This window comes from Pteropus vampyrus, unplaced genomic scaffold, assembly GCF_000151845.1.
Source record: "Pteropus vampyrus isolate Shadow unplaced genomic scaffold, Pvam_2.0 Scaffold122, whole genome shotgun sequence".
Taxonomy (NCBI): Eukaryota; Metazoa; Chordata; class Mammalia; order Chiroptera; family Pteropodidae; genus Pteropus; species Pteropus vampyrus.
This window is the reverse complement of record NW_011888903.1, coordinates 3,718,764-3,733,421: the sequence shown is the minus strand read 5'-3', so window position 1 is coordinate 3,733,421 and position 14,658 is coordinate 3,718,764. Positions and strand designations below refer to the sequence as shown.

General features: G+C 39.0%; 1 protein-coding gene across 1 annotated transcript in view; it reads right to left on the bottom strand.

Annotated features, from left to right (window-relative positions):
• Positions 1 to 7,534: 7,534 nt before the first annotated feature.
• Positions 7,535 to 14,658, bottom strand: part of LAMA1 (laminin subunit alpha 1) — a 154,614-nt gene continuing 147,490 nt past the window's right edge. Inside the window, 5 exon segments of the mRNA XM_023534189.1 lie at positions 7,535 to 7,900; positions 8,527 to 8,749; positions 12,249 to 12,382; positions 13,583 to 13,736; positions 14,259 to 14,417. Coding sequence (XP_023389957.1) covers positions 7,740 to 7,900; positions 8,527 to 8,749; positions 12,249 to 12,382; positions 13,583 to 13,736; positions 14,259 to 14,417 — 831 coding nt within the window. The 3' untranslated portion in view covers positions 7,535 to 7,739.

The following is a 14,658-nucleotide window of genomic DNA, read 5'->3' as shown; positions in this document are numbered from 1 at the left end:
GTATGAAATATGCCTCCTTCAGGCTTTCCTGAGTCCATTTTAAATGAAGTTTCCTTTATTTTCACAGGTTATTGGTCTATAGTTTTTTTTTTTTCTAGTGTCTTTGTCTTTGATATTAGATATTTGATATTAGATTTTGTCTGTCTTTGATGTTAATGCTGCTCTCATAGAATGAGTTAGGAAGTGTTCTATTTTTTCAGCCATGTGTTTGATTACAGGAATGGTGGAAACACAACACAATAGGCGCTGTGCCAGAACTAATGATTCCTCAAAGAAAGAGTCAAATTTTTGCAATCGTATATATAGAATCTATTGTTAATTAAGAAGCACTGATTAAGATTGGGGAAAAGACAGTTAAAAGAAAAATAACAATGAATTGATAGGGAGCTCTTTGCAATGCAAGAGATACCCTAAGGTAAACCATGATTAATTGCCAGGTGTATGTGATGAAACAATTCAAACGTGAAAGAGATGTCTGTTAGTAGAAGTGGGCTGGGAAGAATTCACACAGGAGGGGAAATTTAGAATCTCACATGCAGAGAGATGAGAAGAATAAATTATAGCTGGAAAAGTAGAATGAGCACGAGTAATGAAGTAGGAATGAGCCAAGACATATTCATGGACAGCAAAGAGCTGGGACAGAGGGTTCAGGGAGTAAGGAGTTTGAGATGGTCCTCAGGCTGCAGGGGCATGGAACTCCAAGAGGGTGGGTTTTATCTTACAGATATTGAGTCCATCTGCTGATTTCTTTTTCCCTTCGGTTTGTGTTTTTTAGTTGAATAATTTTCAATTGGTTCTTTTCTTCTGTTTTAAATTTCTCTGATGAGAATTTATATCATTTCATTCATTTTAAATGTGTTTTCTCTGACCTTATGAAGCATAGATATAATAGCTGCTTTAAGGTCTTTGCTGATAATTCCATCTTGAGACTGGCATTTGTTGAATGTTCCCCCCAACCCTTGAGAATTGGTCCTATTTTCCTGATAGCATGTATATTGAGAGATTGTGAATTGTACCTGGACACTGTGAACATTACATATTGTAGACTCTGGATCCTGTTATAAGCCTCTGAAGATTTGTTGATGTTTTCTGTTTTAGTAAGACATCAATTAGGTTATATTCAGCTTGTAAGTTCTATCCCATTTTCTGTTGCTATATCAATTAGACATACACACACCTTTCTACTTGACTTTGGGAATTGCTATAAGAGTCAGCCATAATTCATTGATTTGCCTAGTCGCTTTATTAGTTTAGGATTTCTCTCTTCCATTCCCTCCTTCCCCTTTTACTCAATTCCAATATAATACTTAATGAAAAAGGAAGAGTGTTCCTTTTTAGGTTAGTCTGCTAAGTAGGGCTTTATGCAGTTCACTTCTGATCTCACCCAGATCGGAAGCTTTCCACAAGCTTCCAAGTTTGAACATTATTTTTCCAGCCAAACGTAATGAGTTCAGTGTGCCAGGGCATTTTCAACTTTTACCTTTGTCTGTCTTACTCATATTTCTTCTTAAACCCCATGTTCAATTTAATCACACTTCAGGTGTACAGAATTACATTTAAACCACATAGTATTAATCAGACTCATTGACCTATTTACATCTGAATCCTGCTTATCTTTCTAGTCTGGTTGCAGAGCTCAGATCTAGCCTCTCGTGTTTTTATTCCTTACAAGCTCCACATGTTCAGTCTACTGATATTCTTTTCCTAATTGTGCCCCTCTGACCACCCGATGGGGACATAACTCAGCATGCTTCAGTTTTTGTCACAGCTTTTGCTGTATTTTATTCATAACAGAGTCATTTTTGGATTTTGAACTAAATTTAAATTATTTATGAAATGCTTGATGCTTATGATGGTTCTCTCTAAAAACAAACTGCCATAAACTTTACTCTTTTGTAACTATGAAATTCCTCTAATTATGTAGAGACCACAATTCTTCAAAATTCACACTAGAGTTTGTTTTAATACTTTATAAGTATTATATGCTACATCTACTTTGAGAAGAAAATATCATTTCTAAATTGTGTTACTCAGAGGAAAAAAAAATGATTTCCATTATGTTCTGATCCAAATCCTTGCTTTAGACATCTGCTATAGGTCCCACTGCTGGACACTGAGTTTGAAAAGAACATGAGCTATGTCTTTGTCACCTGTGAAAAAAATCCTGATAGTTTTGACATTTCAGAATATATCAAGCTGAAATGTACACTCCTTATTATGAAACTGTTAAGCCTCTAGAATTTCTTTAGGGAATACCTTGCAAAAGGGACTTGTTCTGCTATTTGTTTGATGCTTATTAGATGGCTCAGAGGAATTACATTTGCAAAGAACTTTTGAAATTTATAGGAAGAACTATACTGCTGAGGTATTTTTAGGAAAAAAATTGATTAATACTCAATTCAACAATTACTAACAATCTCCCACAGGTCCTAATTATGTTGGCTCTGAGAGAAATGCTTGACATATCCAACACAATATAGACCTGCAAGCAGCTATGAAACAGCTAGAGGATCGTTGAAGAACATTTATGATCTGAGGGGAAAACTGAGAGTAACTAAGAGCCATTAAGAACAATGACAGGTCCCTAACCGGAGCTGTCAATGCTGCATGGGGCTGTCCAGGAAGACATCAAAAAGATTGGAAACTAAAATTGTAACTGCACGTAGTAAAATAGAGACATGAACTATACACACTTTGATATTTCTGATATTTTTGAAACTTTGAAAATTATATGAAGTATTAGTCTGACAAATGTTAAGACTTTAAAATACACTTTGGAGAAACCCGTCATCACAGGATGCTAGGAGATGTGTCCACGTTTGCTTTGTTTTTAAGTGCAGTCCAAGCTAAGAAAATGACCTGATGCTTTGTACTCTGGCTGTTGCCTTTTTTTCCCTAGACATTTGGAACTGTGCTAGAGATACTGTGCCATTAGGAACAAGTGACTCTGAGGCTGATATGAAAACAACAAAGTCTAGTTGTGAGGGGTCCCGAGTGGGACACAAGGCAAAACCGTCTTCAGTCACAGTTCCAAGCAAGAGACAGAAGCAGGTAACAGTGTGGAGAGGGTCTTTATTATGGTTAGGGAGGAAACAGACAGGCTAACTTGAGATTTTAAAAACATAATCAGCCATTAAAGAGTTTCCGCTGCTGGTGAAGAAAGGAGTGTCATTGTTACCAAGTGCACTGTCACAATAAATCTAATGAGACTTTCCTATCTCTGTACCACTAATTCCCTCTTTTTTAAAAATTATGACCTGTAGAAAGTAAAATATATAGCAAAAGAAACCATTTGCAAATCCAAAAGACCGAGAATCGATTGAGACTGAACATTTATTTTATGGAAGAATCCTCATCAAAACCCAGCAGTGCTCAAAAAATGTACATACACATTAATGCCCTGTGAGAGTTTGTTGGCCAGTTTGTCTTCATTGTAGTTCTAAGGTCCATTTGATGTTTTCTCAGCCAAGACTCAGTAGTGATCTTGACATGCCTTCGAGGCAGCAGTGCCTAAGCCCTCTGCCCATTAGCCAGCTCTTCTGCTCACCTGGCCCCCATTCTTCTGCATCCAACCAGCTGAGAGATCTCCCTTCAGATGTTTTCACCAGCCCCTCAAATTCAATACTTTGAAAACTTAAGCTCAAAGTTTTTCTCCGTTTATCTCCAATTCATGGAATTCTCATTGCTCTAAACTCCCTGCTGAGACTCATAATCCTTTATCGCCTAAAGCTAACATATTGCCAGAGCCTATAAAAGTCTTTGTCCCTTATCACTGCCCTGGTTATCGGTCACCTCTTAATAAGTTTTGCTCAACTGTCTGACTCAGACTGCACTCTCCGGCCAATTTATGATTTTAGATGTACTGTTTTGTCCCCTGACGGAAATTCTGATGCTTTACACGTCATCATGTCCAGTCTCTTTCCTATTTGCTTGACTTTTGGGCTCCCCATGATCAAGCCCCATCCATTCTGTTCCCTCTCCACCTACCCCTCTATTATCCTCCCACCCCCACATTACTCCTAACAGTTCTTTCTTTTAGTTGGGTAGCTTAGACCCATGTGTCATGCTCCCACACCCCCTCCTCCAGACCCAAACACCACTATGCATGTGAAAACACTTTGTAAATTGAACTGCATCCCACAAACTTTGCTTTTGTGCATTCTGCAAAGCCTGGTAACAACTACCTAGTTAAGCCTTCTCTGACCAATGGCACCACAATTTAGCCATTGATTTATAGGGTTCTAAAGTGAAAATACATATTCCTCCTGACCCCAGCTATTTTAATTGAGAATTATATCTATTTTTATCTCAAGATCTGATTTGGACACTAAACTAGCACTTAATTCATAAGCCTGTGTTGATATGTGATTGTTTTTATATTCAGTGATGGTATCTTAATTGCAGTGCCTCACTTTAGATGGTTGTATAGACAGATGATATTGGAAAATCAGTGATGAATAATCCATCACTGGGCTTTAAATCTCCAGGTCAAAAAAAGAGCAGCCTTTGTTTTCAGGGCCTCTGCCACGTAATGGAATTGTACTGGACACTCCAAAGTATTTTTTATGGGTGCAAATACTTCATTCAAGGAGTTGACAAATGTTAGTGGGAAGGAAATTGTATCAGGATCTGGCTTTCTTCGATTGTTTTGTTTCTTTTTACTTTGAATTTGCGTGACTGCCAACACACCAGCATCCTTTCCTTGGCCAGTACAAATTTTAGCTCCAATAAGAATAGCTGAGAATAGTTAGCCTACTTGTATGTCCGGATAAAATGAGAATATTAACAAGTTACAACTTCAGAGAAAATGAAAGAAAAACTGGAAAGATGGATAAAAAGACATTTAAAAATTTACCACGTGCTACACAGCAAAAGAAACGACAGAGTGGAAAGGCAACCTATGGAATGGGAGAAAGTATTTGCAAACGATGTATCTCATAAGGGCTTAATATCCAGATTATATAAGGAACTCTTATACTCAATAGCAAAACAAACAAACAAAACAAACAAATAACCTGATTTAAAAATGGTAAACAGACTTGAAATTTTTCCAAAGAAAACATACAAATGACTGACAGGTATATAAAAAGATACCCAATATCACTACCAACAGGGATACGCAGATCAGAACCACAATGAGATATCACCTCACACTTGTTATGATGGCTATTAACAAAACAATAAGATAATTGGTGAGGATGTGGAGAAATGGGAATTCCTTGTATACTGTTGGTGGGAACGTAAAATGGTGTAGCCACTATGGCAAACAATATGGAGGTCCCTCAAAAAATTAAAAAAATAACTGAAATCAAAATGTTGAAGATATATTTGCACTTCTATGTTCATCACAGCATTATTCACAATAGCCAAGATATGGAAACAATCTAAATGGCCATTGGTGGATAAAGAAAATGTATATAATAGAATATTACCCAACCTTAAAAAATAAGAAAATTTTGCCATGTGTGACAACAGGGATGAACCTACAGGGACATTATGCTAAGTGAAATAAGCCAGTCACAGGACAAGTACTGCATGATTCTATTTGTGTGAGGTATCTAAGACTGTCAAACTCATAGCAACAGAGAATAGCATGGTGGTTGCCTGGAGGTGAGGGAGAGGCAGGGAGCTGCTTTTCGAGAGGCATAAAGTTTCAGTTGCTGTGCCTTAATATCGTGCCTCTAGTTAACAATACTGTATAGTGCACTTAAAATTTTGCTAAGAGGGTAGATTTCACGGTAAGTGTTCTTACTACGATAATAAGAAAGAAGTTACCACATGTGATTTTCAACGGACTTTGTTGCACGTCTTCTAAATTGTAAATCGTTTTTATTTTGAGTCATTTGGCAGTGAGGGAAGGGATGTCGTAACCTTTTTATGTCCTTGGAAGGCCTCTCCAGTGGGGTTGTCATAGTTAGCAAATATAAAATATAGGATGTTGTACAGTAGTTAGGACATACTTACACTAAAAATATGTTTGCTGTTATCTGAAATTCAAATTTAACTGCGTGTCCGGTCTGGCAGCCTTACTCTAAAGGCCTGAGTCAGCCTTCCTGAGAGAGGTTAAGGACCAGCATGAGACTCAGCATGAAGGTGAGAGCCGGGTATCTGACCTGAGTCCAGGCTCTTTACCCTCACGGGAAGACATCTCTGTGCTCTGAGAAAGGCCAAAGGGGGAGAGAAGCACATGTTCCCTTGGAGAGATCTTTTAAGAGAGACCTTGTGAATAGGTAAAACTATGAAAGGCCCAAACTCCGTTTTGCTCAAAGTGGGCAGGGCAGTAGGAAGGAGGGAGAGAGGTACACAAAATTTGTGGCAACTCTAGTCTGCTCTCTGTCCTAGTTTGGATCTCTTTCTGACCCAACATGGTGGACCAAGGTCTAGAATGTCTGAGCTGTCATCTCTCTCTATAGATGGTTTCCCTAGAGACATTAACAGAAAGGCCCCCCATGGTGCAGTGGGTGGGGGTGGGGGAATTGGCCCTTGTGTATTTTCCCTGCTGAGATGCAAACGCCCTTTTCTTAACCCAGCTTCTGAAGTGGCTGCTTTTAGACTGCAGGGGTCTGTATCTCTTAAATTGCCAGGTACTGCAGAACAATCAGCTCTTGCACTATTGGCTGCTACCTTTTTCTTAATGTTGTCATGCGGATATTTAATTGGGAAGGAATTACAAATTTCAGAGACATCAGCCAGGAGATGCAGATCACCACGAGGATTCAGAAACATGAGCAAGGCACAGAAGAGGGACAGGGACCAAGACCACACCTACCTTCCCTATTTATCAAATTAAAATCTCACAAACATAGAAATTGAATCTATCACCTTCCATACTGGAGAAGCAGGTCATTGCTAAGAGAGGTAGAGTCTTCTCTTTAAGTAAGCATTTGAAAACTAAAATTATTTTCTGAAGCATATAGCCACTTTCCCCTCAGCCATGGCCACAGAATGGCACTAAAATACATTAAAGGGGACCAAATGAGACTTCAGAAATTTGGGTTTAAAACCACTTAGTTGATTAAAAGAATATACATGTGGCTTTAAATTTTTCTTTCTTTTGAAATACATACATTCTCCCAGAAAGAGGAGGTGATCAAGGAAAACTATCCCAAGGGGTGAAAATGAAATCGACAATAAAGGAAGAGCTAACTAGTTGTAATGCCTCCCCCACCCCCTCGCCTCTCCCCGCCGTTTTTGTCCTGCAAAATGCTATTAGGTCCTGACAGAACAAGGATATATCTATCTTCTTCCATTGTCCCCTTGGCCGCTCTGACTCTTTGGAGCCTGTTTAAAGGCTTATGTGGCAAACGGCTGGTGCCCTCTGCTGGAATGTAACTAAGAGCACTGCTTGTTTGTTGTAGAAATCAGAGCCTAAAATTTTGGTAAAGAAAGTATTCATTTTCTGCTCTAATTTATTATAGTCTTCAGTGATATTTTCTAAAAGCTCAAAATGCAAAACATGAACTACTGTCAAGTAATTAACGACATTTAATGTTAACAAAGATTCATTAGAAAACTAAAAAAGAAAACTAATGAATTTAATTTACATTTTATTTTTAATGTTATTTTATTTATTTATTTTTTGTACATGTAGTTTTAGTTCAACATAAACACAAAATCTCTCTCTGGAAACACTTAACCTGAGTTGGAAATGAAATCTGAACTGGAAAGATTTTAATTCACAAAAACAATTCTCTTGAAAATCGAAGCGAGGATTCCCAGCTGCGGAGTTCCCTTGAAGTTCAGGGCTCGGCCCCAGGACAGGAATGAGGGACAACTCCTTGTAGGTCAAAAGCTCTGCTGAAGTCGTAGGATTGCACCTGCAGGCCCTTACTCAGAGTGAGCTTTCTCAGACACCCCCGGAAGGACCTCTGGCTGCTCAGGCAGTTTTGCTTTACATCAGCTGTTTAGGAAAGAGGGAAAGGCTTGCTTAATTTTGTTACATGACATGGACAGCACAACAGGAACGAAAATAATCTCGAGTGTTTTCTATATCAAAATTAGAATAATATTCTTCCACAAATGTGGCTTCAGTGATAAGTCAAGGAAAGCTTTGAATATATAATAATTTTAAGACATAGTTGTGACTTAAAAAGTCTTAAAAGAGATATTTATTTTATCATCATTTGTAGCAATTACTTGAAATATCTGAAAATGTATTAATTCTAACCCAAAATCTATATGAGAAGATTAGACACATGTTCATCCCCTAAAATGATTACCCACCCAAAAATGATTTCCTATTCTGGGAGACATCTAAGATGATTTGCCTCAGTAAAGTCATCCAGTTTACTTTACGTCACAACCAATGTTCTGAGTCTTACCTAATGATTAAGTTACTTATGTAGATTATTTTAACTTTTCTACGAATTCCTAGGTATTTTAAATAGCCTTTCTACAATGGTAAAGGATCTGTCACCCAAATCATATATTTTTCTTAATCCTTATTCTATATACACCTGAATTAAGGCTTTCACCAGTGACAGTGCCCCTTAAGAGTGAATAAGCAGAACAGACGTCCATACATACCAGGATAGCCGCCAACATAGATGGGATTGTTGGTGTCCACCGAGGTGGACTGGGTGTGTGGACTTTCAGCACGAACAGCATTCCCATCGACAATCAGAACCACACGGTGTTTGCTTTTGTTAGCTTGTAGTGTGTGCCATTTTCCATCGCAGAGAGTATTGGTAGCTTTGGGCTCATATGTGGCTGTTATCCTACCAGCACCATTGTTAACATGAAACAAGAGCTAAACAAACAACAAACACAAGCAAATATCTTGGTGAAGTTTTTCATATTTAAGGAACACAGTCCATTTACATAATGTGCTTGGAGTGGATAAAATTCTGTACAGCAAAAGAAACCATCAACAAGGTAAAGAGACAACCATCCAAATGGGAAAATATATTTGCAAGCAACGCCTCCGATAAGGGCCTAATATCCAAAATATACAAAGAACTCATACAATTCGACGATAACAAAAAAACAAATGATCCAATCAAAAAATGGGCAGAGGACCTGAACAGACATTTCTCCCTAGGGGACATACAAATGGCCAACAAATATATGAAAAGATGCTCAACATCACTAGCTATTAGGGAAATGCAAATCAAAACCACAGTGAGATACGATCTCACACCTGTTAGAATAGCTATAATCAACAGGACAAGTAATAACAAATGTTGGAGAGGATGTGGAGAAAAAGGAACCCTCATACACTGCTGGTGGGACTGCAAATTGGTACAGCCACTATAGAAAACAGTATGGAGGTTCCTCAAAAATCTAAGAATGGATCTACTATATGATCCAGCAATCCCTCTACTGGATATTTACCCCAAAGACTTGAAAAGTCATATCTGAAAAGATATATTCACACTGATGTTCATAGCAGCATTATTCACGGTGGCCAGGACGTGGAAGCAACTGAAATGTCCTACGATAGATGACTGGTTAAAGAAGCTGTGGTACATATATACCATGGAATATTACTCAGCCATGAGAAGAGATGAAATACTGCCATTTGCAACAACATGGATGGACCTCGAGATAATCATGCTAAGCAAAATAAGCCAGACAGAAAAAGTTGAAAATCACATGATATCACTTATATGTGGGATATAAACCTAAAAGCAACAAATGAACAGGACAAACAAACAGAGATTCATGGACATGGACTAGTGGTTACCAGAGGGTAGGGGGGAAGGAGGTAGAGGAAGGTAGATGGGGTAAAGGGGGTCAAATATGTGGTGACAGAAAGAAATCTAACTATGGGAGGTGAACACACAATGTAAATACATATGTGCCTTACCGTTAAAATGTACAACTGAAACTTACTGGATTTTGTTAACTAATGTCATCATAAAAAATTAATTAACTTTTTAAAAATCACAGCATTTTTGCCAAATAGGAGAGCAAACTTTAAAAAAACAATTGGTTTGAGAAATAGCCTTTTAAAAGAATTCAGATGCTATCTATACGTCCCTGAAATTTCAGAAAGAGGAAATGCCCACCTCCCATAGGAACAAGCCTGAGCCACTATCTTTGCATTGCGTCCTCAAATCAATTCCTCCTTTTCAGGACAACAGGAGCTGATGGGTTTACTGAGGGTGTCAGTTGATAGCAGCTATGAAGGAACATTTATTATCTCCCTTCTGACAAACTATAGATGCTCTACCACAGCGAGTGGCAACACAAAAAATCTTAAGACTTGCAAAAGATGGGAGGGAAGAATTATAAGTATATGGTTGTAAGGTTCTTATGCTATATGTAAAGCTACTCGGTATTATTTCAAGGTGTAGACAGTGACAAATTAAAGATGTGTATTATAAACCCTTGGGCAACCACTCAAAATGTTTCAAAATAAAAATAAATAATAAGCCAATAATAGTGGTAAAATTATAATACTCAGAAATTACATTTTTTGCAATTACACTTCTGGTAACATTTTTCAAATGGCACATAAAAATGTTCAAATGGATACACGATTTTTCAAAATTTTTTAAAGTACAGATGAGGAAACAAGTTGGCTCTAAGCCACAGTGCAGAGAGGCAGCAACATGACGTAGAGGCAGTTTTGTTTCTACACGAAGATGAAGTAAGTGGGGGAGAAGAGGTAAAGGGCAAGAGGTCAGATGACTTTCTTATAATCTCCCCACCACCCTCATTCTAGGATCTCCTAGGGACCAAAAACCCCGTTGGGAGTAAGTAGGAAAATACTAGAACAAGCTAAGAGAAGTTTGGGGAATCTAAGAAGCAGAGACTTGTTCCTTGCCTTCCAGGAGGCAGTAGCTCAGGAAGAGTCAACGACCCTAGTCCCATGACAACGTGAGTTGGCCACAGTGCAGTGGAAATGGTGGCAAAGTGCAGTCAGGTAGAGAGAGGACTCGAGAGACCACCACCCTGGCTCCCCATGGCTTGTGAGTGGCATGGCAGACATGCCCAAGTTCTTAAATGACCCTCTGGGAGATAGGGAAGGTGGCTGAAAATCAAGAGGTAGCAGTGCCCGTGACAGCTAGGATGGGAAGCCCGATCTGCAAGGAGGTTGGCCAAAGCTCCGGGAGCAGCACAGGCAATGCTGAGACCTCAGACATTTCCTTACAACTGGCCAAGGACAACTGGCCAATGTACAAAAGACAGAGGCTGTACCTGAAAATCAGGAAAGTCATATTATACTTCAAATGCTATCAGGAGAGAGCCTGCAGAAAAGAAAAAGGGCATTATTCTCTTCCCCCAAATCTTGCAAATAAGATGCACCCAGATGGACCCAAAAAAGAGAGGCAGGAAAATGAGAACGAGTAAAAACTTTGAAGGAGGCAGTTTTAAAGCAGAAGATACTTAAAATATTGTTAATTGTTGAGTTTATTGTGTTCTCAACACAAGGAGGTCTGGAGCCTGAAAAGCAAGAGCAAATAGTTATAGAAAAAGATTACATCTTTTTTTATTTTTTGCATTAAAAAAAATTAGACTGCAGTATATCCATCTCATGGAATACTCCGCAATAAAAAGAAATGAACTATTGATAAATGCAAAAACTTAGATGAACCACTAGGAAATGAGGTTGGGTTGGAAAGCCAGTCTCAAGAGGACACGTACTGCATGATTTCATTTGTATAACACTCCTGAAATAAAAGAGTTGGAGAACAGAGTAGTTGTTGCCAGGGGTTAGGATGCACGGGTAAAAGTCAGAAGGGGTAGCTCAAGGGAGCCTTGTGGTAATGGTACAATTAAGTGTCTTAATTGTGGTGGTTACATGAAGCTCCACATGTGATAAAATTGGGTAAAGCTACACACACATGTACATGTATAACTAGTGTAACAAACTTAGTGGATTGTGCCAATGTCCATTTCATGGATTTGATATACTAGTTATGCAAGATGCTGACACTGGAGGAGCCTGGGAAAAGGTGCGTGAAGACCTCTCTGTATGTTTCATAGCAACTGCCTATGAATCTATATTTCCAAATAAAAAGTTAACAAGTATTAGTGAAAATGGGGCATCAGTTCGGCAATTTACATTAAGATGGTTCAAAAAAAAATCTTGTATTATAGTTGCAGTTTTTTAAAATTTAATTTCAAAATTATAAAAAGTTATTTTTAAAAAGCTTTTTAAGATTATCTACTTTTAAATATTAACTGAACCTATTCTCCAGTCGATTAAAGTGAATAATTGGAAAATTTGGATCTACTACTTCTCAAATGCTCTGTCTCTGACACAGTGAGGGGGAACCCTGGAGAGATTAAGTACCTACCTTGCCATTCACCATCTCTAACCCAATGGCATCCACTTTGGCGCTGCTGATCCCCAGGAGGACGCCATTCTCCGAGGAAGTACGAAACTCTAGTGTGATGTTGACATCTGATCGGACTTTGTAGCCTTCTTTGACTGAAAAACACAAGGAGACCCTCGAGGTAGGGGTGAGCCCTGCCCTGCCCGGCCCAGGAAGGCTCAGGCTGAGAGGCCTCAGGCTGGGCTGGCTCTGCGCCTTCACCCCTGACTGAGATTCAGGTGGCCTGATTCAGGCTCTCTCTCCGGATCCAGCCCCATCCCCCCCAGCAAGTTATCTCCACTCCCTGAGCCTTAGCTTACACATCTATAAGACGAAGTGCCTCTTTTAAAGAAGATACACAATCAGCAGGGTTAAGCCAGACTAGAGCAGAGGCAGGCACATCCTCTCATCTAGAGCCACATAGGGATAAAAAGCAAAAGAGATTTGAAGTAACTTCCTCGTCAGTCGTCTATTCGGGAACAGTCCACTGTATTTTCCCAGTATCTACATACTGAGAATGTCATCATTTACTAAATGCATTAGTCAGAGTTCATGCTAGGTTTTTTTTTAAGTGGGGATTTATTTCAATGAATTTTTTATTCAGTTGATTTAAGCTGAGATAAATTGGGGATATCAGCACTAGCAGGCAGTTGTTAATACACCCATAACAATGAGAGAAGGTGGTGCTACTAGAGCTTAGAAGCACAGAGTGAAGGAGAGAAGTGTGCGACCTTTTCTCCTCCCTCCCTCCCAGTCAGCAAATCAATGATCTAAAATTGCAGAAGGGTGGGGGAGTGTCAAGTGTATTTGCAGGGCTATTTCTAAGCCTTGAGAAATTTACATTCGAAGGCAATGTAGCAGTTTAAATTCCTCTATTCTATTCTAATTAATATTTTCAACATTCGAAATGGAGTTAATTTCTTCATCAAATCTGACTTGCATTTGTCTGGCTGGTCTAGATATTTTATGCTTCTGATTTTTAATTCAAAGGCTTTTATTAACTTGGACAGCAAGAACATGCCCTACATAAGTTTGCGGAGGGCACAGATAAAACCTGCATACTGCTCTCTGCCAGGAGTTGCCCTGACTCTGGCGGGAAGGAAGTCTTTGTCAGGCCATCAGGATGGCACAAGAAGTGAGAAGGCTTGTAAATTAGAAGTTGAAAAATCAGAATAAACTGGAACACTTAATTAAATGTTATCTTGCTGTAGCCTTGCCCAGTGGGTCCTGTCCTATCATATAATTCTTGGATTCATATCATCTTAGAGTGTAGGAGAATCCCAAAGATTTCATTTGAGGTTGTTGATAATACATACCAAGAGCTGCATATCCACTTCCTTCAAAGAAAGTTCCTTCCTGGGCCTCTGCATAGCACCTGGCTACTGCAAACGCAGACACTGGGCTGTCTGTGTCCAGTCGTTTGCCGTTCACTGTCACTTCCCCAATGCAAGCAGGAATGCTGTGGGTGATCTAAACCAAATGATGTGAGAGTGGATGGCGGTGAATACAATGAGAAGGACAAGGACGAATTTTTCCTATACTTCAACAAAACACAGTAAAACATTATCTTTTGGTTATTAAATCTAATTGCCATAACACTTCATATGAATGTCTAACTTAAAGCTGCTATTTGAGCATCTTTGCTAATAATGCAGTACAATAAACGTGTTTTCTATTACTTTCATTAAATATTGTGGAAATCAAGAATGAGGAGTTTTATAATCTGCTAATACAAATTCTCTGGACTTTCCTGAATTGTACTGGGGCTAAGTGGCTGTGGAAAGAAATGTTCATTTACTAACAGGTGGAAAAGTCTGGTCAGGCTTCAAGGGGAAGCCCCAACATACAATCTAGTGATATGGTTTAAGAGGTTTGCATCTTGCAGTCAAGCCCAGGTCTAAATGAGATAATTTAATGAGATAATAAACACGTTCCTCTATTAAATAAACATAACCACAATAAAATGAGCCCCATACAGAAAACGCTGCTTACATTTCCAATGTTCCTGGCCCTGTAATCAGAGGGAAGACCTCCTAGGTACAACTTCCCTTCCACGTCCAGTGTGGTGCCATCCCCTACTATGGTCACCATGGGAGATTCTTGGCCATCGACCATTATGAAGCCCTTTCTTTTAAAGTACTCTGTCTTGACCTAGAGCAAAATGAAAATATGCATAATTTTTAATGAATCTGAGAAAACTTTAACAGATGTTTGTTTGCAACTCTCTTCATTATAACTGTAATAACCTGAATGTCATTGTATAGGATGGCTCAGAATTTTATACAGCTGGTGTTGAAAAGAGACTGAGCCTTGTAGAAGGCTGAGAGCAGGCGCAGGTAATGCATGCTCCGGAGCAGAAGCTCTCAGGTTTGGCCCATTCATACCGTGGATG